The sequence below is a fragment of the Podarcis tiliguerta genome, assembly GCF_965153285.1.
Source record: "Podarcis tiliguerta genome assembly, chromosome: 17".
NCBI lineage: Eukaryota > Metazoa > Chordata > Lepidosauria > Squamata > Lacertidae > Podarcis > Podarcis tiliguerta.
Window position 1 is genome coordinate 3,630,876 of NC_139550.1, and position 22,152 is coordinate 3,653,027.

At 45.7% G+C, this 22,152-nt stretch overlaps 2 protein-coding genes across 7 annotated transcripts; both read left to right on the top strand.

Moving 5' to 3' along the window:
- The first annotated feature begins 204 nt into the window (after positions 1–204).
- On the top strand, positions 205–9,033 carry LOC310667799 (transcription factor HES-5-like). Of its 2 annotated transcripts, none has more exons than XM_083420756.1 (4): positions 205–3,469; positions 4,725–4,826; positions 7,525–7,603; positions 8,423–9,033. In XM_083420756.1, the coding sequence occupies exons 1-4, from the start codon at positions 3,356–3,358 to the stop codon at positions 8,719–8,721; spliced, it is 594 nt and encodes a 197-aa protein (XP_083276882.1). In that variant the 5' UTR covers positions 205–3,355; the 3' UTR covers positions 8,722–9,033. The 2 variants fall into 2 exon arrangements, with proteins under 2 accessions (XP_083276882.1, XP_083276881.1); XM_083420755.1 differs by having other exon boundaries at positions 3,364–3,469; positions 4,636–4,826; positions 8,423–9,023.
- Positions 9,034–10,139: 1,106 nt separating this feature from the next.
- Positions 10,140–21,466, top strand: ING4 (inhibitor of growth family member 4). 5 transcript variants are annotated; one of them, XM_083420701.1, is made up of 8 exons: positions 10,140–10,277; positions 12,119–12,190; positions 12,345–12,511; positions 12,706–12,820; positions 14,991–15,099; positions 15,800–15,947; positions 18,910–18,971; positions 20,739–21,466. In XM_083420701.1, exons 1-8 carry the CDS (start codon positions 10,241–10,243, stop codon positions 20,776–20,778), a joined length of 750 nt encoding a protein of 249 aa, XP_083276827.1. In that variant the 5' UTR covers positions 10,140–10,240; the 3' UTR covers positions 20,779–21,466. The 5 variants fall into 5 exon arrangements, with proteins under 5 accessions (XP_083276827.1, XP_083276824.1, XP_083276825.1 ...); XM_083420698.1 differs by having other exon boundaries at positions 10,163–10,277; positions 15,803–15,947; XM_083420699.1 differs by having other exon boundaries at positions 10,163–10,277; positions 14,994–15,099.
- The last annotated feature ends 686 nt before the right edge of the window (positions 21,467–22,152 follow it).

Below are 22,152 nucleotides of genomic sequence, written 5' to 3' on the forward strand. Positions count from 1 at the left end.
AGGGAAGTTTTCAAATATTTAATGATTTATTTTGTTTGTTTATATGTAATGGAACCTGCCCAGACTGGATGGGGCAACCCAGTCAGATGGGGGGAGTATAAATATATTATTTTGATTATTATTTATTAGAATGTCCCTTTTTTTAACCAGAGAAATGTTGGAGGGTATAACAATGGAGCTTAGCTTTGACTGGATTGTGCTGAGTGTGTGTCGGTGTGTGTTTTCATACCTAAAAAGTAATCGCAGGAGCACCAAATGCTCTATTATTATCATTATCCTGTGATCACCACTCCAAGAACATAATTGAGCCACAAACAGATTTTGGTGGGTATCCAAGTGCCACTGAAACGGTTGTAGAGCATCATCTGCTGGGTATAACGGAGAAGACATTCATTCCTGCTAACCACCGTTCTTCCTTTGCCTGTTGAGGGTGCTTTTTAAAACATTGTGTTCATAGGTACAAGAGTCTCCCTTCTGTTCTGCTCACATTAACTACCTCTAATCAGTGACATTTAAAGAATAGCAAGACCTCCTGTGGCATGAGACAAAAGAGGGAATCTGTTGTGGTCAGTTTACTAACACAGAGAAGCCAATATAGGAAAGCAAATTACCATCTTGAATGATTGCTTTGTGCAGCAGGTGGAGAACAGCTTTCAGCAACGGGTCCTGTGGGAAGCGGAAATTCTTGGTATGAAAACTGAGAGTATACAAGAACGTCCCTGTTTTCATCTATGAAATGTTGGAGCATACAGAGCTTACTCTGGCGATATTATTATTTTTCCCCCAGCATGAATGTCTAGACCTCAGTAAAAGCAGTATTTTATTTTTTTAAAAGAACACGAAGCAAGCATTCCATCCCAGTTTCTGACAATATGTTCTTTTCAACTCTTATCAACATAAGCACATCCACTGTGAGATTAAATACTACCTAGAATGCTACTAACATGAGTTTGACCAAACTGCAGGAGGCAGTGGAAGACAGGAGTGCCTGACGTGCTCTGGTCCAAGGGGTCATGAAGAGTCGGACACGACTAAATGACTAAACAACAAACAAGCAGAACAACGCTTGCTGGTGGCACCTTTGCAACCAGAGAGCCAGCAAGGCGTAATGGTTAAGGTGTGGGACTAGGACCAGAGTTCGAATCCCCTCAGCCATGAAGCTCTCTTGGTGACCTTGGGCTAGTCACAATCTCTTAGCCTAACCTATCTTTCACACCAGAGTTCCAGAAAGACATCTACTTCTGCTTCATTGACTATGCAAAAGCCTTTGACTGTCAACCGCAGCAAACTATGGCAAGTTCTTAAAGAAATGGGAGTGCCTGATCACCTCATCTGTCTCCTGAGAAATCTCTATGTGGGAAATCTAAGGGTGAAAGAGGAGAGCGCAAAATATGGTCTGAAGCTCAACATCAAAAAATTGAAGATCATGGCCACTGGTCCCATCACCTCCTGGCAAATAGAAGGGGAAGAAATAGAGGCAGTGAAAGATTTTACTTTCTTGGGCTCCATAATCAATGCAGATGGTGGCAGCAGTCACGAAATTAAAAGACGCCTGCTTCTTAGGAGAAAAACAATGACAAACCTAGACAGCATCTTAAAAAGCAGAGACATCACCTTGCCAACAAATGTCTGTATAGTTAAAGCCATGGTTTTCCCAGTAGTGATGTATGGAAGTGAGAGCTGGACCATAAAGAAGGCTGATCACCAAAGAATGGATGCTTTTGAATTCTGGTGCTGGAGGAGACTCTTGAGAGTCCCATGGACTGCAAGAAGAGCAAACCTATCCATTCTGAAGGAAATCAGCCCTGAGTGCTCACTGGAAGGACAGATCCTGAAGCTGAGGCTCCAAGACTTTGGCCACCTCATGAGAAGAGAAGACTCCCTGGAAAAGACCCTGATGTTGGGAAAGATGGAGGGCACAAGGAGAAGGGGACGACAGAGGACGAGATGGTGGGACAGTGTTCTGGAAGCTACCAGCATGAGTTTGACCAAACTGCGGGAGGCAGTGGAAGACAGGAATGCCTGGCGTGCTCTGATCCAGGGGGTCACGAAGAGTCGGACACGACTAAACGACTAAACAACAACAACAAAACAACAATCTTTCACTCTATTTAGCTCATTGAAATACACATACACACAATGCCTGTGGCAGCAACTGCCTTCTGAAGGTTCCTCGGGCTGAAGGTTTGGCAGCCCTGGTGAAACCAACCACTCCCTGGTGGCAAACAGTGTCTCCTTCTCCCCTCACAGTTCTTCCTCTGGAAACAGCTCAGAACCTCACTGTTTTACCAAAGATTTCACATGCACAGTGCAAACACACACACACACACACATGCCCAGAACACGCATTACGGATTAAATGTGAAGCTCAAATCTTTTTGAATTTTGCATATTGGAGCTTTATGGGGATGTTGTATAATACCATAACCATGAATCATGAAAATGAAGAATTTGGTTGCTCCCGCTATCTCTCTGCCTCCATTTGATGTCTAGCTGATCCTTCGTCTCCGACATTATCCTGAGCATTCGATGATAGCTCCTTGTCCTGAAACCGAACCAAAGGCCGATCCGGCCCGGAACGCTCTATCCTCAAAGTCAGCAGCTCTTTTAAGTTCTCAGCCAGAAATCCCCGCAAGCCTGTGGCTGGTGAGAGATATGTGCATGCAATGGCTTCCTGGATCATTCTAGAAAACATGTAAGTTATGTTTTGCTTGTCTTGGCCCAGTTCTGTCTGCACCGCCTGCTACTTAGGAAAAGAATGGGGTGATGACACATTCTTCCGCTGCCTATTCCTTTCACAAAGAACCCGGTTTGAGAGGTGGAGGCTGCCTCACATTGCCCCGGCAACCCTACAAAGCTAAGTGGAGGGTCTGATTGTTCTGCCTGAGCAGAGTTGTGTTGGTATTTCAAAATCTCCCTCTCACCCCAAGCACAGCTGCCAACACACACACCACCCAGCAAAACACACATCTACCTTCTGTTGCCCTCATTTCCATCTCAATAGCTTCCTCTCCTCTGCCCCAGTCTCTATTCACCCTCTTCATGCTTTTTATTCCCCCACCCTGTCCCGAAAGGAGCAGCTGGCCAGCCTGAAATGAAATCCCCTTTTAAAATTCCCTCCCGGCTCTCTTCTGGACAGTTCATTGGAGTGCAGGCCAGCCTCCTAGAGACCATTACACTCCTCCCCTCAGAAAGACAAATAGGATTGTGTAGCTGTTCATTGGCTGCCTCTGTTGAGGGCGAAGAGGAGCGAGTAAATAGGATTTGCAGACAAAGTGACAGCTGTGCTGGGGATGTCCTATAAATTAAAGGGAGGGCAGAAGGAGGGAAATTTGAAAATATTCTCAGAGACAAGATGAGCCTGGAGGCGGCAGATAGCAAAGCTTCATGGACGGCGACAGGGGCACCCAGGGGATGCAGCTGGAAGAAACCACACCTGGAACAGCCAAAACGTCTGGTCTACAAAAAGGTACATGCGAAAGGAAAGAGAGTGAGAGAAAAGCTGTGTTGGCAAAGGTCTGGAGGTGGGTTAAGTATGGGCTGACGTGGTTGTAAGGAAGGCAGAGATGGAGGGAGACAGAACTGAGCAACAGGTGCAGTTCTTCAGGATATTCAGGATATTCCCCACTGAAATGAACAGCTGAGAAAGAGTGAGGCTGTGATCTTGTGCATCTCCCATCTACTTCAGGGGGAATTACTTGGGGAAACTTCCCACCCAACTGCGTACCCATGTTAATTAGTGAGAGGGGATTTGGGATATGATATACAGTGAAACGAAAAAAGAATTCAAATATACATTCCCAAAGAAATGAGAGGCTTTTTTTATTAGGGATAATAGGAGATGAATTGAGAAAAGAAGACTGCAAATTATTCTTGTATGCCACGACTGCCGCAAGGATTCTTGTGGCCCAAAAGTGGAAATCCCAAGAGTTACCAACCCTAATGGCGTGGCAGACAAAATTATTCGAGTATACTGAATTGGCAAAAATGAGTTATAAAATTTGAGACCGAAAAGTGACAAAGTTTGAAGAGGAGTGGAGTAAATTTGTTGTGTATATACGAAATAACTGTAGAAGTTTAAAAACTGTAGCAGGGCTAACATACCGTATTTTTTGCTCTATAAGACTCACTTTTCCCCTCCTAAAAAGTAAGGGGAAATGTGTGTGCATCTTATGGAGCGAATGCAGGCTGCGCAGCTATCCCAGGAAGAGGGATCGCTGATTTCGCTGCGCAGTGATCCCTCTTGTTGTTCTGGCTTCTGAGATTCAGAATATTTTTTTCTTGTTTTCCTCCTCCAAAAACTAGGTGCGTCTTATGGTCTGGTGAGTCTTATAGAGCGAAAAATACAGTAAATCTTGTGATGTATATAGAATGTAATTAAGAATCTGCAGGAATGGATGTAAATTGGGAAAACCGAAGCAGGGAAGGAGGGAAGTCGGGGCACGAAATTGCACGGGGTAAATAAGAAGATAAAAAAGGTTGAATGTTAAAGTTGAACTTTAATTTTGTTTTGTTTTTGAAAATCAATACAAAAGTAATAAAAAATTAGTGAGAGGGGATATCATTCGGATTTTCTGATTCAGGCACTTCAATGTTTGTGGCCAGCTTTGGTCAACTGCACCCCCTGTTCCCCAGTTCTTCTCTTCCGCCTTTTGTCCTTGCCCAGCATGACAAACAGCTTCCTAGTCAATTCCTCTAGTGATGCAGAAATTCTTCATCTGCAGATCATCAAACCGCTAATGGAGAAGAAGCGAAGGAATCGAATTGCTCAGTCTCTCAACCAACTGAAGGCTCTCTTACTAGGTGGCACCAGCCCAGGTAACAAGGTAAGGAGCCACGTTTGGTGTCAGTGGCGTAGCGTGGGTTGTCAGCACCCGGGGCAAGGCAAGCAATTTGCACCCCCTAACCCATGGATTTCCGCCCCCTAACCCTAACCCTCAGATGTTGCGCCCGGTGCGGCCAGCCCCCCCTACACCCCCCACGCTACGCCACTGTTTGGTGTCTCCCCATAACCATAGTAACACATCCCACTGGGGATGAGAGGGCACCCACCATCAAGCTTCTGTATGTATCTAACATGATAAGCTTCAACTTTTTATGTTATTATTATTTATTAAATTTGTATGCCGTTCTATACCCGCATGTCTCAGGGCTATTGCAACATAAAATTAGAATATAAAAACACAAAATTCATAATAAAACAAAACAACCCAATAACCCTCCTCCCCAACACATTTTAAAAGGGCATTGGATGTCAATCAGCCAAAGGTCTGGCTAAAGAGGAACGTTTTTGCCTGGAGCCTAAAGGTGTACAATGAAGGTGCCTGGCAAACCTCCCTGGGGAGAGCATTTCACAGATGGGGAGCCACTGCAGAGAAGGCCCTGTTCTTTTGCGGCCACCCTCTGGACCTCTCATGGAGGAGGCACACGTTGAAGGGAGAGTCAGGCGTTGAAGGCGTCTCCACCCCCATCGTTCAGCCCGGACACTGAGGTCCAGCTCCAAGGGCCTTCTGGCGGTTCCCTCATTGCGGGAAGTGAGGTTACAGGGAACCAGGCAGAGGGCCTTCTCGGTAGTGGCACCCATCTCAGGGTCTGGGTAGGTTCATATGGGGACAGGCAGCCCTTGAAGTATTGCAATCCTGAGCTGTTTAAGGCTTTATAGGTCAAAACCAGTACAGTGGTACCTTGGTACTCAAACTTAATCTGTTCCAGAAGTCCGTTCCAAAACCAAAGTGTTCCAAAACCAAGGCGTGCTTCCCCATAGAAAGTAATGCAAAACGGATTAATCCGTTCCAGACTTTTAAAAACAACCCCTAAAATAGCAATTTAACATGAATTTTACTAACGAGGCCATTGATCCATAAAATGAAAGCAGTAATCAATGTATTGTACTATAAAATAAGACAGTATTGCAGATGATAAAAATTTAAATTAATTGTTTTTCTTACCTGCACTGTCATTGTCTGGATGGGGGGCTTTTATCCATTTCTGCAGTCACACAATCAATCAGCAGCTGAACTGGGTTCCACACAGTCACAAAAACAAATTAACTGAAAAAAGCCTCAAAAAACAAAAACGCAAAATAATTAGCAAAAACAAAAGTGCCAAACTTAATCCATTCTGGAAGTCCGTTTGACTTCTGGAATGTTTGAAAACCAAGGTGCAGCTGCTGATTGGTGCAGGTGCCCTGGAAACAATAGTCGACAGCTGCATCAGACCTTCAGCTTCCGAAAAACATTTGGAAACCAGAAAACTTACTTCTGGGTTTTTGGTTTGGGAACCAAGGCGTTTGAGAACCGAGGCATTTGAGAACCAAGAAACCACTGTACTTTAAATTGGGCCCAGAAACTAATCGGTAGCCAGTGCAGTCGGACCAAGATCGGTGTAATATGCTCAAACCATCTTGCTCCGGTGAGCAACCTGGCCGCTGAGTTTCCGAACTGTCTTCAGTGGCAAAATAAACTTGTTTCTTCATATTCTCTCCCTCTTTCTCTCAGGATCCCTGAGAAGTATAGTTGTGTAAGCCGAGCTTAAGGATGTAAGGGAGAATTCTTAGCACTTTCATCAAACTGCAAAGTATTCTTTTAGGGAAGCCAGGAGAGTTAAATTGGTACGGCACTGAAAGAGGTTTGTGGTGCAAATGTAGGTTCCTCCTATTCCTTCCTGCCAGGCAGCACCTACACAAAAGGATCTTAAATTTTTTTTTGTATTCTGAAGACAACCAATCCAACTGGGTAACATGCTGGATATCAGTGGAGCGAAATGCAAAACCCAAAGGCTCACAATTTGAAGCTTGGACTGTAGGACACTCTTTCCCAGCGTTCAAATGACAGTTTGGGAGAAAAGTTCCAGTAAATCCAGAAAATGCAATATGAGTTGCAGGAAGATAGTCTCGTTTCATTCCCTTTTGAGACACCACACTAGAAAACTTACCATATTTTTTGCTCTATAAGACTCACTTTTTCCCTCCCAAAAAGTAAGGGAAAATGTGTGTGCGCCTTATGGAGCGAATGCAGGCTGCGCAGCTATCCCAGAAGCCAGAACAGCAAGAGGGATTGCTGCTTTCACTGCGCAGCGATCCCTCTTGCTGTTCTGGCTTCTGAGATTCAGAATATTTTTCTTCTTGTTTTCCTCCTCCAAAAACTAGGTGCGTCTTGTGGTCTGGTGCGTCTTATAGAGCGAAAAATACGGTGCATTGAACTACCTTCAAAAAACCTTCAGAGCTGTAGTTTCATGGGGTGTGCTGAGAATGTTTTAAATCACAGATCCCTGCCTTCTTCTTAGGAATTCCCATTCCCATGGTGCTTCTGTAGGGGACTGTGAAATTTAAAGTGATTTCAATCTGTGATGCAGATGTCCCTCCAAGTTCATTGAATAATAGTTTCTTCGAATTACCAGCTCTCTTTGTTCAATTGACAGTAGTTCCTGTCCATGCCAAATCCTCTTCTTTCTCCTCTTGCAATGCCAACGTCTGCCTGGTTCCAAGCCAGTCTCCAGTTATCCTCTTTTTTCCCCTCCCAAAAGCCTCTTCCTAATTCTCGCATGGACAAGGCAGCTCTTCTAGAAATGACTGTGCAGCGGATTCAAACATTGCAGCTAGCAGGTGAGTTGTAGGTGGGAATGGCTTATTGCATTGTACCATAGTGAAGATGGGTAACATGGAGCGAGTTGGGTGTGATGGTTAGGGTGGAGACCAGGAGTGGATCTACACACAAGAAAAAAACGCTATAAATAAGTCAGAAATTATATTGTGATAACTTGTATCCATTTAAAATTGAATTGGGGGTTAAGCAAAAACATGGACGATAAGGCTGTCAATGACCCTAGTCATGATGGCTCTGTATGCCCTCCCTCCTGAACCAGAGGCACCTGCCTCTGAATACCAGCTGTTGAGGGTCATGAGCAAGTGTGTGAAAACAGACCAGTGGTGTAGCATGGGTTGCCAGCACCAGGGGCTGTGTGGAGTAGGGTGGGTGGAAGACAGGGAAACGGATGGAGTACACATGCACATCCAACTGCCTAATGGTTTCCGCGTCACCCAGGAGGTCACAGCCACAGAGATAAGAAAAGATGAGATGTTCCATTGTCTGGAGAGGTTAATTCCTGGTTCACATGGAGAATACGTTTTTAATGGAGCCTAGCGATGGGAGTGCGCAGCTGCGTTGAAGCAGCACTAGGTGTTGAAATTTTGCACCCCCTAACAATTTTGCGCCTAGGGCAACGGCTCTTGAGGCCCCCCCCCCCTCGAACAGAGAAGGGCTTTGCGTCTGATCCAACAAGGCTCTTTTATGTTAGAAGAAATCACACAGCTTATACCCCAGGCCCCTTTCTCCTCATGACATGCAGATGCATACATTTGATGGGTGCTTGACTTGCCTCTCTCCTTTCATCTCTCCTTTGTATGTTCTTTTTATCTCCACAGTGGCAGAGGACAAGGGCTTTCATACAGGATACTCCTACTGTGCCTCTCTTGTCCAAGCATTCCTCATTTCAGAGACACAGCGGTATCTGAATGCCCCCAGTCAGTCAAGCTCTTCATCCAGACACCCCTCTGGGACTTCACTGGCAATTTCTCCACCAGCCTCTAAGCTAGGAAAGGTCTCCAGCTGGAGTGAAAAGTGCCTGGCTTTGCCTGGCTTTAGACGTTTTGAAAGGTCTGCCCCTTCTGGGATCCTGAACAGAACAGGGTCCCAGGTATTCTGGAGACCCTGGTCTACTTGAACCTATTTTAACCAATATATAAGGAAATGAGGGCAGAAAGAATCCTGTGTGTACTGGAGCTTCTAAGTTATTTGGCTTTGGGGAAATACTTTCTGGAATTTTTGTGTGCCTGTGAAGCTCCATGGAGGAAAGTATTTGTGTCCTTCTTGTTCTGTCCACCTTGTCTTATGACCCATTTCCTGCTGTGTACATAAGTTTTTCCCGTGCTGCTTTCTGTGATTCTACATCTCACTGTTCTTGGTGTTGTTCACATGTATTAAATATAAAAGCTTGAAGAAAAGGAAAATTATTTGTAAATAAATGCTTCAAAAATACAGAAGGATGTAAGAATTTTCATTAACTATATTGTTTGACCTTCTCCTAAGTGGGTCAAATGTTCCCTAAATAACTGAAACTGCAAGAATGTCATCTTTTTTTTTGGAGGAGCTTTGTGTTTGGCATTGATATGGAAGAACACCAGTGCTTTACCAAGCATCTGCACTTCATTTGCAACTGGAATATGGTGTTTGCTTTCCACCATCAAGCCCAGAAAACGTTCAAGTTCCCAATATGTATCTCCCACACAGAGGGATACAAAAGTTTGGACAAGCCAGTGATTGCAGAGGGCAGAATAACAGCAGATCATGAAGCACTTGTGCTTCCTGTTTTGTCTGAATCCATGTTACACCCAGGGCTATTTTTAAGGCAGTATCTACCCTGTTAGCTGCCATTCCTTCTCCTGCTAGGAACCATTGAAACTGCAGTTTTGCGAAAAATTATCAGCTTCCCTGTTATGGACAGCAGTCTGATTGGTCCTAGAACAATAAGATCCAAAATGCAGCAGTCTGATTGGTCGTAGAACAATAGGATCCAAAATGCAGCAGTCTGATTGGTCCTAGAACAATGCAGCAGTATGATTGGTCTGCAGGAGCCATCCAATCCAGCTCCAGGTGGAAGTGAATCCACAACCTGATTGGCCTACAGGAGAATCCCGGAATTAGCCAATCACGTGCAGCCCATTGTGTAAATAATGTGTATAAATCAGATATTGTGGGGGAACTTTGATTCCTCCTCACCACTATGAGCTGAATAAAGAGCATGAAATCCACACTCGACTCCGAGTATATTTCACCCCCCCAAAAATAGAAAACACTACGATTCCCAGGATTCTCTGGGGGGGACCAGACCCTGTTAAATTGGTATAAAACTCGCATAAACTTGTAGTTGGTGTTGCAAATGCTTGTCACTGAGGGGAAGGAGACACTCCAAGATCCTGGCTCACGAGCCAGACATGTATTTCCCCCAAGCAATAGGCTTGAAGAAGTGGACTGGATCTATTAGAAACACAATGGCTGCCTCCCTTTGCAGCGGAGGACTAAGGGGAGGCGAGCTGGGAAGTGAGCGGAAGCGACCTGGCCTAGAGGGGCGGAAGTGCCTCTGCCGAAAACAGGAAGCTGCTCCTGTTAAGGGCGGAAGCGAAGCCAAGGTGGGCGGAGCCGGCGGGAGGGGAAAGAGCCCGTGCGCTTGGCTGGAACCCAAGATGGCGGCGGGGATGTACCTGGAGCACTACCTAGACAGTAAGAGCGGGCGCGGGGCTCGGGCGGGACGCGGCTCGAGGCAGGCGGCGCAGGCGGCTCCCGGGAGGCGGCAGAGGCCCCGAAAGCCCGCAGTCGGGGGAGGGGGGTCGAGGCGGCTCATATTCCTACGTGTGGGTCAGTTCACACGTTACGGCAGCAGCCGACCCGGGTTCGCCCTGGTTCCTTTTTAACAGGGCGCTGCGGCTTAATCCTTCAGTGTGCTCAGTGGTTCCAGTTCCTTCCCTTCGGGTGCGTTGTCTGCTTGAGTTTAGCCCTCCTTCTGTTTTTCATTCCCACCCCCCGAAGGAAGGGTGGAAAAAAGGAACTGCTTGCTATTGGCATTGGTGAAATTTAAATGTAATAATGTTTGCAAATTCCACACCCCCTCTCTCTTCTTCCCACATCCACAGTTTGGCTCAGCCCTGGTTAAAATATGGCAGTGCACTCAGATAGTGCTGGACACAAAAACCCGCTTTACAAAACACACACGCACAACAACCACTGTATTGTGCTTTGTTGGTTTGTCTGTGTGTGTGCAAGCATGGGGGAAAGCGCATGCAAAGCTGGCACCTCTTACATGGCCCAGGACCTCAATAGCTTAAGGACAGCCTCTCCCTATACAAACTGACCCAGACCCTGAACACCCTTCTCTATGCCCCTCATCCCAGAGAGGTTCGGAGGGTGGCAACAAGAACGGGTCTTTTCTGTGGTGGCTCCCCATCTGTGGAATGCTCTCCCCAGAGAGGCTTCCTAGTTACCCATGCCTAAATAATCTATGGTCTGTTAAAGCTGGATACACTGTTATTATGATTATTTTATCATGCTGTCTGTTATGTTTTCCGCTCCGTAAAACGTGTTCTTAATGTTGTATACTGCCCTGGGATCTTTTGATAAAGGGTGTTATATGAGTCAGATTATTATTATATGACAGCCTATCCAGACATGTAGAATATTGATATGTGTTTTAATCTGGTTTTTTTAAGCTTATCACTTATTTTAAGCATTTTTGAATGTTTAAGATCATTGTTATTTACCGATAATGTTATTGTTCCGTTATTTTTTAAAATGCTTTGATGTTTTATTGCGGTCAAGTCTCTTGAAGTAAATAAACAAAATGTGTTTTAAGGTGTGCACCTACAAATGTAAAATATGGTTGAGGTAAATGTGGGTATCATATGAGTATGCTGGTCGAAGAGCCAAAATTGGCTGCAGCTTCTTTTCACGTATATGTTTGGTTAGGAAACCTGAGTTTGTTAACACAAGAAGTGGCCCTTTCTTTCTCTTGTAATGCAGGTAAAGGTAAAGGGACCCCTGACCATTAGGTCCAGTCATGACCGACTCTGGGGTTGCGGCCCTCATCTCGCTTTACTGGCCAAGGGAGCCGGCGTCTGTCCGCAGACAGTTTTCCCGGGTCATGTGGCCAGCATGACTAAGCTGCTTCTGGCAAACCAGAGCAGCGCACAGAAACGCCGTTTACCTTCCCGCCGGAGCGGTACCTATTTATCTACTTGCACTTTGACGTGCTTTCAAACTGCTAGGTTGGCAGGAGCTGGGACAGAGCAACGGGAGCTCACCCCGTCGCGGGGATTCAAACCGCCGACCTTCTGACCGGGAAGTCCTAGGCTCTATGGTTTAACCCACAGCGCCACCCGCTTCCCGTAATGCAGCTACTTGGCTTTAAATGGTGTATAATTCACCCTGTAGCTATTCAGTCAACCTGGAGTTAATGTTGAGCATACAGTAAAAGAAAGTATAAATGAAGGTGTAGGAAAGAAGTAAGGCAGGCAGGTCCCCACCAAGCTGATCTTCTTCTCCATCTCACACTTTCCCTCTTTCTCTAGGCATTGAGAATTTGCCCTTTGAGCTGCAAAGAAACTTCCAGCTCATGAGAGACCTGGACCAACGAACAGAAGGTAAGTCTGCAAAACCCCTGCCGATTGAGATTGACTATGTAAGTCTTCCTTGTCACACATTGAAGAACAAATAAACCTGGTGTCCGTATCCCTTTCTGTTTGGTGTCATGCCAGAGTGGTCTGCTATAATCCTGCACCCTACTTTTCCTTTCAGATCTCAAATCAGAGATTGATAAACTGGCCACAGAATATATCAGTAATGCACGGACGTTGTCTTCAGAGGAGAAACTGGGGCTCCTCAAGCAGATCCAAGAGGCCTACGGGAAGTGCAAGGAGTTCGGCGACGACAAAGTGCAGCTTGCAATGCAGACGTATGAGATGGTACGAGGGGGCCTGATTAGGTGGGGCTTTTTGGACCGTCTTTGTGAAGAGCCTTCATCCAAGCAGAATTGTATCTCTTTGGGCAGTTGCTTTCTGCTGCCATCCTCTTTGCCTTTGTATAAGTCTTTGCTCTCTTGGTGGTTGGGACATATTACCTCAAAAATAACGCTCTCCCCCTCTTACCGTGTCCGCAGGTAGATAAGCACATCCGGCGACTGGACACGGATCTCGCCCGGTTTGAAGCGGACTTGAAAGAGAAGCAGATAGAGTCAAGTGACTATGACAGCTCATCTAGTAAAGGCAAAAAGAGTGAGTTCTGGTTTCTGTAGAAGTGGCTGACTTGAGAGTGGGAAGAGGGGCAAATGAAAGATGTCCAGAAATGGTGATAGTAGAATTTCAGTCTGCAGAGCAAGTTACTATGAAAGAAAGACCCCTTGCATCCCCCTAAATCTGTTTTGAATTTATAACAAATCTAGAGAGGTACGGAAGAAGAAAAACTACTGAGTATTTCCTTCCATTCTGCTGACTGATTCCATCAGCAGATGGAACGCATTGAGTACCATCCACACAGTTGCTGCCTGACTCCACCCAAACTCATAGTGAGGGGAAATGCTAATAGGTAGACAAGGGGGGGGGGGTATTTCATAATGGGTGACTTGAAGTATGCTTGCATTGGCAGGGTAAATGTACATCTAGGCTGAAGCAAAGAGACATTTTCATACAGTAAGTGACTGTGCCTTAGAACAGTGAAGTCAACCAGCCAACCAGGAAGGAAGCCTGCCTGGTGCTATCAAATTGAACATATTTGTAAGCGAAAAGTTGTGTCGACGTAGAATTTGATGTTAAAAGAAGACACTTCTAAAAAAGAAGAAGAAGAGAGGATTTGTTAAAACGAAGTTAAGGAAGAGGTGCCGACACCAATTTATTATTTATATGCTGATCATCTGGGCGGCTTCCAACAAATTAAAGCATCAGACACAGTAAAACATCGCACGTTAAAAACTTCCCTGTACAGGGCTGCCTTCAGATGTCTTTTAAAAGTCAGATAGTTGTTTATTTCCTGGACATTTCATGGGAAGGCATTCCTTAGGGCAGGAGCGACTACCGAGAAGGCCCTCTGCCTGCTTCCCTGTAACCCCACTTCTCGCAATGAGAGAGCCGCCAGAAGGCCCTCGGAGCTGGACCTCAGTGTCCGGGTTGGACAGTGGGGGTGGAGACGCTCCTTCAGGTATACTGGGCCTGTACAGACCTTGCTCCCACCTTGACCCGCTCTATCCCATCATAGGAAGTAGCAAGTACTGCCAGGAGGTTATTTAAAAAGCATTGTAATAAAAACTCCAATTAAATGTATCCCACAGATTAGGAAAAAATGCACAAATGAACCTGAGAGAATGTAATTGTGATTTACTCAATTCAAGGAAGCTATAACAGGCAGGAAGGCTTCCTTTTAAAAAACTCTTGCATGTATGTTTTATGGTTATGTAAGTAGCAGGCGAAATTCTGAATATTAAGTGGCATATAAGTATCTGAAATAAATAAAGTAGATTCTGCCGCAAACAGATTGGCAAAAATAGCATTAGGAAAACAAGAGATGCTGAGGGGAAATCCATATAGCTTCTGCAAACAGAAGTCCTGCTGTAGCAACCTTTTAGAATTATCCGCCAATGCAACAGTGTCTGGGTACAGAACATAAAATAGAGTAGATGTAAAACGAGAGTTTTCAGAATAGAAGGGAAGCAGTGAGGTATTCTACAGGTCTGCTTTGAGACCTGCACTGTTTGACTTGTTCATAAATTATCTGAAATCCTTTGTGAACATGAGGGCGAAGCTAACAGATGACACCAAATGATGGGTTCTAAAGAACTTAAAAACGAAAAGGATCTCTCCAGATTGGGCAACAGCGAATGCCATTTGAGATTCATTGCAAGTTAGCGCAAAATGATGGCCGTTGGGGCAGAAAATCTTAGCCACATACACTAATGAAGTCCTAACTAGTTGTGACTAACCTGGAAACGGCTCTTAAGACCATGGTGGATAGTGCAATGAAAACATGAACTCAGTGTAGTGGCAGTGAGAACACCAATTTCCACATTAGGAGTTTTTGTGGGGGATGGCTAGTATACCATTTAGTACCAGCTACTAAGCAGCAGTGGGAAATGGCTGTTCTTTTCATGCCAGGCTCTGCCTGTGGATTCCCTGGAGGCATCTGGGCAGCTACCAGGACAAGCAGGATGCTGGGTTAGGTGGCTCTGTAAGCTGATGCAGCAGGCTTTTTTGTGTGCAGTGAGATTCACATTTGGCTTAATTTATTCAGATTGCTAATGCTGTGTTCCAGTGCGGGGAGGGGGAGAGATTATAGAGCTCCAAATTGTTTTTTTTTCTACAGAGATTTGAAAGCATGCTAGTAGGCCAAATAAGCTCTGTTTGTCCCAAAGAGAGGTACTTGATTTGCCCCCCTTTGTCCGTGTTGTGCACACAGAAGGCCGGGTCCAGAAAGAGAAGAAAGCAGCCCGTGCTCGCTCCAAGGGGAAGAATTCTGACGAGGAGGCGCCAAAGACAGCCCAAAAGAAGCTGAAACTAGTCCGCACGTGAGTGGGAAGAGGGGACAGGCAGAAGGCAGGGATCTGTGTTAGTAGATGTTCCCAGTCTCGCCCAATGTCAGCTCTACTCCATTCTAGCACCATCCATGGTCGTTGTTGTGCCCAGAAACTCTGGCAGACTAGGTGGTCAATTTTCCTACCGGTGAGGATTGTGAGAAGTGCCAAGCTCGCAAGTTCTTTATTCCTTAAGGTAGTTGATTCCAAGGGACATGGGTGGCACTGTGGTCTAAACCACTGAGCCTCTTGGGCTTGCTGATCAGAAGGTCGGCGGTTCGAATCCCCGCGATAGAGTGAGCTCCCGTTGCTCTGCTCCAGCTCCTGCCAACCTAGCAGTTTGAAAGTACACCAGTGCAAGTAGATAAATAGGTACCACTGTGGTGGGAAGGTAAGCGGCGTTTCCGTGCGCTCTGGCTTCCATCATGGTATTTCATTGCGCCAGAAGCGGTTTAGTCATTATTGCCACATGACCCGGAAAGCTGTGGACAAACACCCGTTCCCTTGGCCCGAAAGCGAGACGAGTGCCGCAATCCCATAGTCGCCTTTGACTGGACTTAACCGTCCAGGGGTCCTTTACCTTTTACCTAGTTTATTCCAGAGTGAGGTGGGGGTGAAGGGAACGTTTTTTGATTGCAGGGGTCTGAGAGAAGTCTCCACTGATGACTTGCTAACTCTGTTTTCCGCCCTGAAGCAGCACAGAGTACGGGATGCCTTCGGTTACCTTTGGAAATGTTCACCCCTCCGATGTGCTGGACATGCCTGTGGACCCCAATGAGCCCACCTACTGCCTCTGCCACCAAGTCTCCTATGGGGAGATGATTGGTTGTGACAACCCTGATGTAAGAGACTCTCTTGGGAGTTGAGGGTGTGGGGTGAGAGGGGCTCAGCTCTGGGGCAAAGCTGCAGATGCGGGGAATCTGAAGGGCCTCATGACATCAGTGTGGAAGTCAGGATTCTGAAACTAGAATATTTTTGTTTATGACTTTAGTACAGATTGGTAACACTGTTTAAATCATAAAATGTTCCTGAATTAGCAAACCATCCTTTGGCTTGCTGTTCTCCTTGCCTTGTTTTTTTCTTTTTTAAGAAGTGAATGCCTATGAAAAAGCTATGGATATGGGGCAGTTGTTTACTGTGTGTTTATGTATTCTTTGAGGGACGCGGGTTGCGCTGTGGGTTAAACCACAGAGCCTAGGACTTGCCGATCAGAAGGTCGGCGGTTCGAATCCCCGTGACGGAGTGAGCTCCCGTTGCTCAGTCCCTGCTCCTGCCAACCTAGCAGTTCGAAAGCACGTCAAAGTGCAAGTAGATAAATAGATACCGCTCCGGCGGGAAGGTAAACGGCGTTTCCGTGTGCTGCTCTGGTTCTCCAGAAGCACCTTAGTCATGCTGGCCACATGACCCGGAAGCTGTCTGCGGACAAACGCCGGCTCCCTCAGCCTATAGAGCAAGATGAGTGCGCAACCCCAGAGTCGGCCACGACTAGACCTAATGGTCAGGGGTCCCTTTACCTTATGTATTCTTTCCCTCAGGACTCTTGCCAGGCCTCATGCAATAGTGCAGTTTTAGCTGAAGGTTCTCTCTTGCCACTGCATAGAGGATAAGGAGTGCATCATGTCTGAGCAGCACAATGTGCCTCACTTGCTTCTTTCTATAAAAAAGTTTTCCTGGAATGTTGCCACATTATCTCTGCATGCCTTAGCGCTTCTTCAGCCAGTCCTTCAGCTCCCCTCCTTCCCTCCCTAAAGGAGCTGCAAATGGAGGGAGCGCTAAGTGGAAATGGCTTCTAGTGACCTGGCACCTGCAGTCACTGCCCAACCCCACAAAGGCTTCCCAGCTGCAGTGTTCCCTGAAACACCGAGGCACTTGCTCTCTGAGCCATCCCCAGCAGTGTTGTCTGTGTTACACTTGGAGCACTCGCATGCCCAAATTGAGAAGCTCTGGGTTCACAGGTTCCATCTGCTCAGTGAAACATTGCATATGTTTAACGAGTGGTAGGAGAAGAATCAGAGAAGAGGATACTGGATCGGAGCCCTGCCCTGTCTCCATTTGAGTTTTGTGTCTTAATTTATCACACGCAGCCATTTGGTGATAACAGACCTACTTCCAGCCTTCCAAATATTTTTCTGTTTTAATATTCATTTATTTCCACATATTTCCCGGGTTTCAGGAAAACTAATCAGTTTAAAAAATAAGTCCAAATGAGCATCTGCGTTAAGGCTTTTGTGTAATAATAATAATAATAATAATAATAATAATAATAATAATAATATTTTTTTATTTATACCCTGCCCTCCCCAGCCAAGACCGGGCTCAGGGCGGCTAACAACCAATAAAACAAGTTGATTAAAATACAATTTAAAAGATTAAGATACAACATTAAAACATTAGGATGCAGCTTCTTCACAGGAGGAGAAAGGAAAAAGAAAGAGGGGGAGGACTCAAACTGATTCTAAGCCAAAGGCCAGGTGGAACAACTCTATCTTACAGGCCTTGCAGAAAGAAATTAGATCCTGCAGGGCCCTGGTCTCATGAGACAGAGCATTCCGCCAGGCCGGGGCCAGTGTTGAGAAGGCCCTGGCTCTGGTTGAGGCTAATCTAATTTCCTTAGGACCCGGGACCTCTAGGGTGTTGCTATATATGGACCTTCAGGTCCTCCTTGGGGCAAATCGGGAGAGGCAGTCCTGTAGGTACGAGGGTCCTAGGCCGTGAAGGGTAAGTGAGCAGGATTGATGTATAGCTTTAATTCTTCAGTCTACATTCCCGGCAAGTTGTGTCTGCACAGGACTCATCAGTTCTTCAGGTAGATATGTATTTAGTTGTGTTAGCTACTGGCCTTTGCAATTTGTGTAGAGTGTCAGAGAAAATTATGAAACTGAATTAAAACACCAGTTATTTGTGTGCAAATGTACATAATACATACAACACCCCTTAACATATAAAATACTAAAATTCAATTCAAATTTTAAAATTACACAACTATATAGTATAAAACTCAGGACATTGTTGTGGCCTTATTTTAATCATCATCATCATCATCATCTGTATGCTGCCTTTCCAAAGTTAACTATGCTGAAGAAAGCTTGCAACATGAAAACATGCACATAATTACAGCAATATAACAAAAGTAGTCATGAGCATAAATAAAAGTATCTCTGTAAGCATACAGAAAAATAAACAATCCCCAAATAAATCACAAGGTTTAACAATAGATACAAAAAAACCCAGTAAAAGCAGGATTTGCAGCAAAAATAGCTTCTGGCATCTTCAGCAGCCTCAAGCTTTTATAGCTGGAGTCAGTCCAGCCCCTTCCTCAGGCCAGCTGAAAAGAGGAGGAGCAAAGCAGGGAGCCGGCCTTGCAGGACTCACAGCCAAGATGGTTGGTTGCAACTGGCTAAGTGCCCTCGCTGAGACAGTATCAGTTCTTTGTTAGGACGTAGAAGCTGCACTCGCTGAACTGGTTGACAGATTCTTCAGCAGGGATGATTCCACTTGTGTGTGTATTTCTAATGGGGTGTGTGTGTAACATAGCTTCAGAGTAGAGGGGGCAGATGAGCCCCATAGAGATAGATAGATGGATGGTTAAGAAGCTTTGGAAGAGTCAGGAGCAAGGGAGAAGGGAATGTTCATTATGGAGTAGAATTACATACTGATCCTTTACAAAGACAGTGATGGCAAACCATAAGAGGGAGGGAAAGGGCTTGAAAGTGAAGCTCTGAGAAACCCCAAACAGTTCTAACATGGAGAAGAGACGAGGGGTCACTAACATTAAGCTTTTGTGCTCTTTATACCTTTCCCCAGTGCTCCATTGAATGGTTCCATTTCGCTTGTGTGGGCTTAACAACAAAGCCAAGAGGGAAATGGTGAGTGACTATTTGCTTTCTACAGTCGTACCTCGTGTTGCGTCTGCTTCATGTTGCGCCTTTTCGTGTTACGTCCCGCAACAACTCAGAAGTACCAGAACAGGTTACTTCTGGGTTTCACTGCATGCGCAGAAGCGCTAAATCGCGCCGCGCACAAACATGGCACTTCTGGGTGAAACTCTTCAAGTTGCGGATGTGCATCTGGGACGGATTGTGTCCACAACCTCAAGGTTCCACTGTATAGTGCATAGGTAGGCAAACTAAGGCCCAGTGGCCAGATCCGGCCCAATCAGCATGTTTTTACATGAGTAGAATGTGTCCTTTTATTTAAAATGCATCTCTGGGTCATTCGTGGGGCATAGGAATTTGTTCCACCCCCCCCCAAAAAAAATAATAATAGACCTGCCCCCACAAGGTCTGAGGGACAGTAGACCAACCGACGTGGGGGGAAATGTATATTGGACTTTTCTGGCAACACAAATGATTTAAAAGGTTAGATGCAGTGACTTGCAAAAGCTCAGAACCAGAGAGATGGTTGTTTTTGTTGAAAAGAGGCACCATCTCCAACCTTTAGTTGTATTTCTCTTTTGTGGAAAACCCATTTTCTTCCAAATGCTCCATGCAGTCCTGGCAGACTGTTGAAATCCAAATTCTTAAAAAACAAACAAAAAAAGCTTTACATATTTTTGAAACCTAGGCACAGCATTGAAGGAAATGTATGAATAGGACCATCCTATGACAAGATGAAAAATCTGAAATGAAAAATCCAGATGACGTCACCAATTAACATAAATTATGCTCTACTGGAAAGTTTTCTTTCACTGGTTTTCCTTAAAACAATGTCCCCCCCCCCCAACTTACTACAATTCCCATCATCCCTTACCACTGGTACTGCTAGCTGGGGATGATGGGAATTGTAGTCCAAAAACAGTTGGAGACCCAAGTTTGGGAAGCACTGCCTTAAAGGAACAGGAGCATCTGAATAAATGCATGGTGGATTGTACCCTCTAGGTCAGACCAGACTGTCTCCTACTTTAAGTGACACACAGAATCCAAATTGTTTGCCTACCCTGCCTCCAGGTAATGCAATTTTTGTATACAAATTTACTCAGTTTGCATAGCACCTATTACCGTATTTTTTGCTCTATAGGACGCACTTTTTTCCCCCTCCAAAAATTAAGGGTAAATGTGTGTGCGTCCTATGGAACGAATGCAGGCTCCTTGGCTTCAGCGATAGCAACGCAAAGCCTCTGAAGTGCAAAGGGAGTACTCCCTCCGCGCTCCGGAGGTTTCGTGTTGCTTTCGCTGAAGCCTGGAGAGCGAGAGGGGTCAGTGCGCACCGACCCCTCTCACTCTCCAGGCTTCAGGGATAGCTGCCTGAAGCCTGCGGAGCGCAGCGCAAGTTCCCGCTGCGCTCCGCAGGCTTCGGGTTCCTTTTGCTGAAGCCAGGAGAGCAAAACTCTCCTGGCTTCAGCAGAGAGGGAGAGCTGCGCAGCGCCCCTTCAGCCAAGTGGGAGGAGAAATGGAAGGGGCTCCGTTTCTCCTGCCGCTTCGCTGAAGGGGCGCTGAGCAGAGAGGGGGAGCTTTTTTTCCCTTGTTCTCCCCCTCTAAAACAAGGTGTGTCCTACAGAGCGAAAAATACGGTATATTACTTTCTTTTCTGCTTGCAGAATTGGGAATTTCTTAATACGCAATTCTAGATGCCTTTTCATTCTCAGACACCATTTGTCTTGTGATTACTGCTTTTGCCTTGTGTCCCTGCTACAGGTTCTGCCCTCGCTGCTCCCAGGAGAGGAAGAAGAAATAAAACCTGCGTGTTCTGAGGTCCAGATGTGGTTACCAGAACACCCACCCCTACTCCTGGGCTTCAGCACCCTTCTCCCAGTTCTTGGGGTTTCATAGTTAGGGGGTGGGTCTCATCCTGGGTGAGCAGAGCTACCTGTGAATGGTTTGTATCCATATGATGGTTCCTGCGTGTACTGAAACACTCACGGCTTCCCAGTTCCTCTGTGGCGGCAACCCTTGGGGGGGAAGATGGAGTAAGCCTTCTTTGTTCTTACAACCTTTTGCCCTGAATAGGTTCCAAAGCTTGCATTAGCTCGGAGGAACCCAGACTTGTTGGTGGAAGAAGGAGTGACACCTGAATAACAGAAGAAATAAAACATTTCCTCCAAAAATTTCTCATTTGTGTCCCAGAAGAGGGGCAGCCAAGTCAACCCCCTTGTTCAGTAAGCTTGGGTAAGAAGATGGGCCTCTCATGCCTCTCCTTTCCCCCCCACGACATTCCATTTCTCAAAGGGAGCGGAACCATTTAGAGCCAACTGGAATGGGTCTCGTTTTCTTCGCGAGGAGGAGCGCCCCCTGCCTACTGAATGAAGTGTTTTGTGGATTTTTAAACGGAGGCCATCCAGAATTCACTCCTCTCTCGGTGGTGCTTGTATTGGGGGAAACCCCGTGTTGTAAAATATGGCATTAAATAAAGTCAATTCAACAAACTTTGTAGTGATTCTCGGTTGTGAGTCGAGGGGTGGGATTCACGGAGCTGATGGTGGTCAGCAGGCAAGTCATTGACGGGAGAAGAGGCATCTTCAGCACTTAAGAGCTCTGACTTGCCTGTCTTACCTGCAGTGGTGGTTTCTGATACTTGGTTTTCAATATCGCGATATATCACTGGCTAAACGTCGCGATATGCTGATGTCTGAAATAAGGGCGGAGCACGGTTGCTGCTGTTATTATTTTATTTGTACCTCACCCATCTTAGTTGGTCCAGCCACTCTGGGTGGCTTCCAGCAAATATAAAAGCATAGTAAAATATCAAAAATTAAAAACTTTCGTGTACAATTTCGCTGCCTTCTGATGTCTTCTAAAAGTTGCATTTTAACAATGCAAAAAGCTAATACTGTAATTAACGATGGGGAATTCAACTGGTTATAGCAACAGGAGACAGACTTCACAAAAGTGCTTTAAAAAACCTGGGTTTTTTATTTTTTTAAGTACAGTCATATCTCATGTTCCGTCTGCTTCATGTTACGTTCTTTCAGGTTATGTCCCGCGGCGACCTGGAAGTACCGGAAAGGGTTACTTCCGGGTTTCACCACTCGCGCATGTGCAGAAGCACAAAATGACGTCATGCGCAGAAGCGGCAAATCGCAGCCAGAGGTACCACTGTATTTGCTAGATA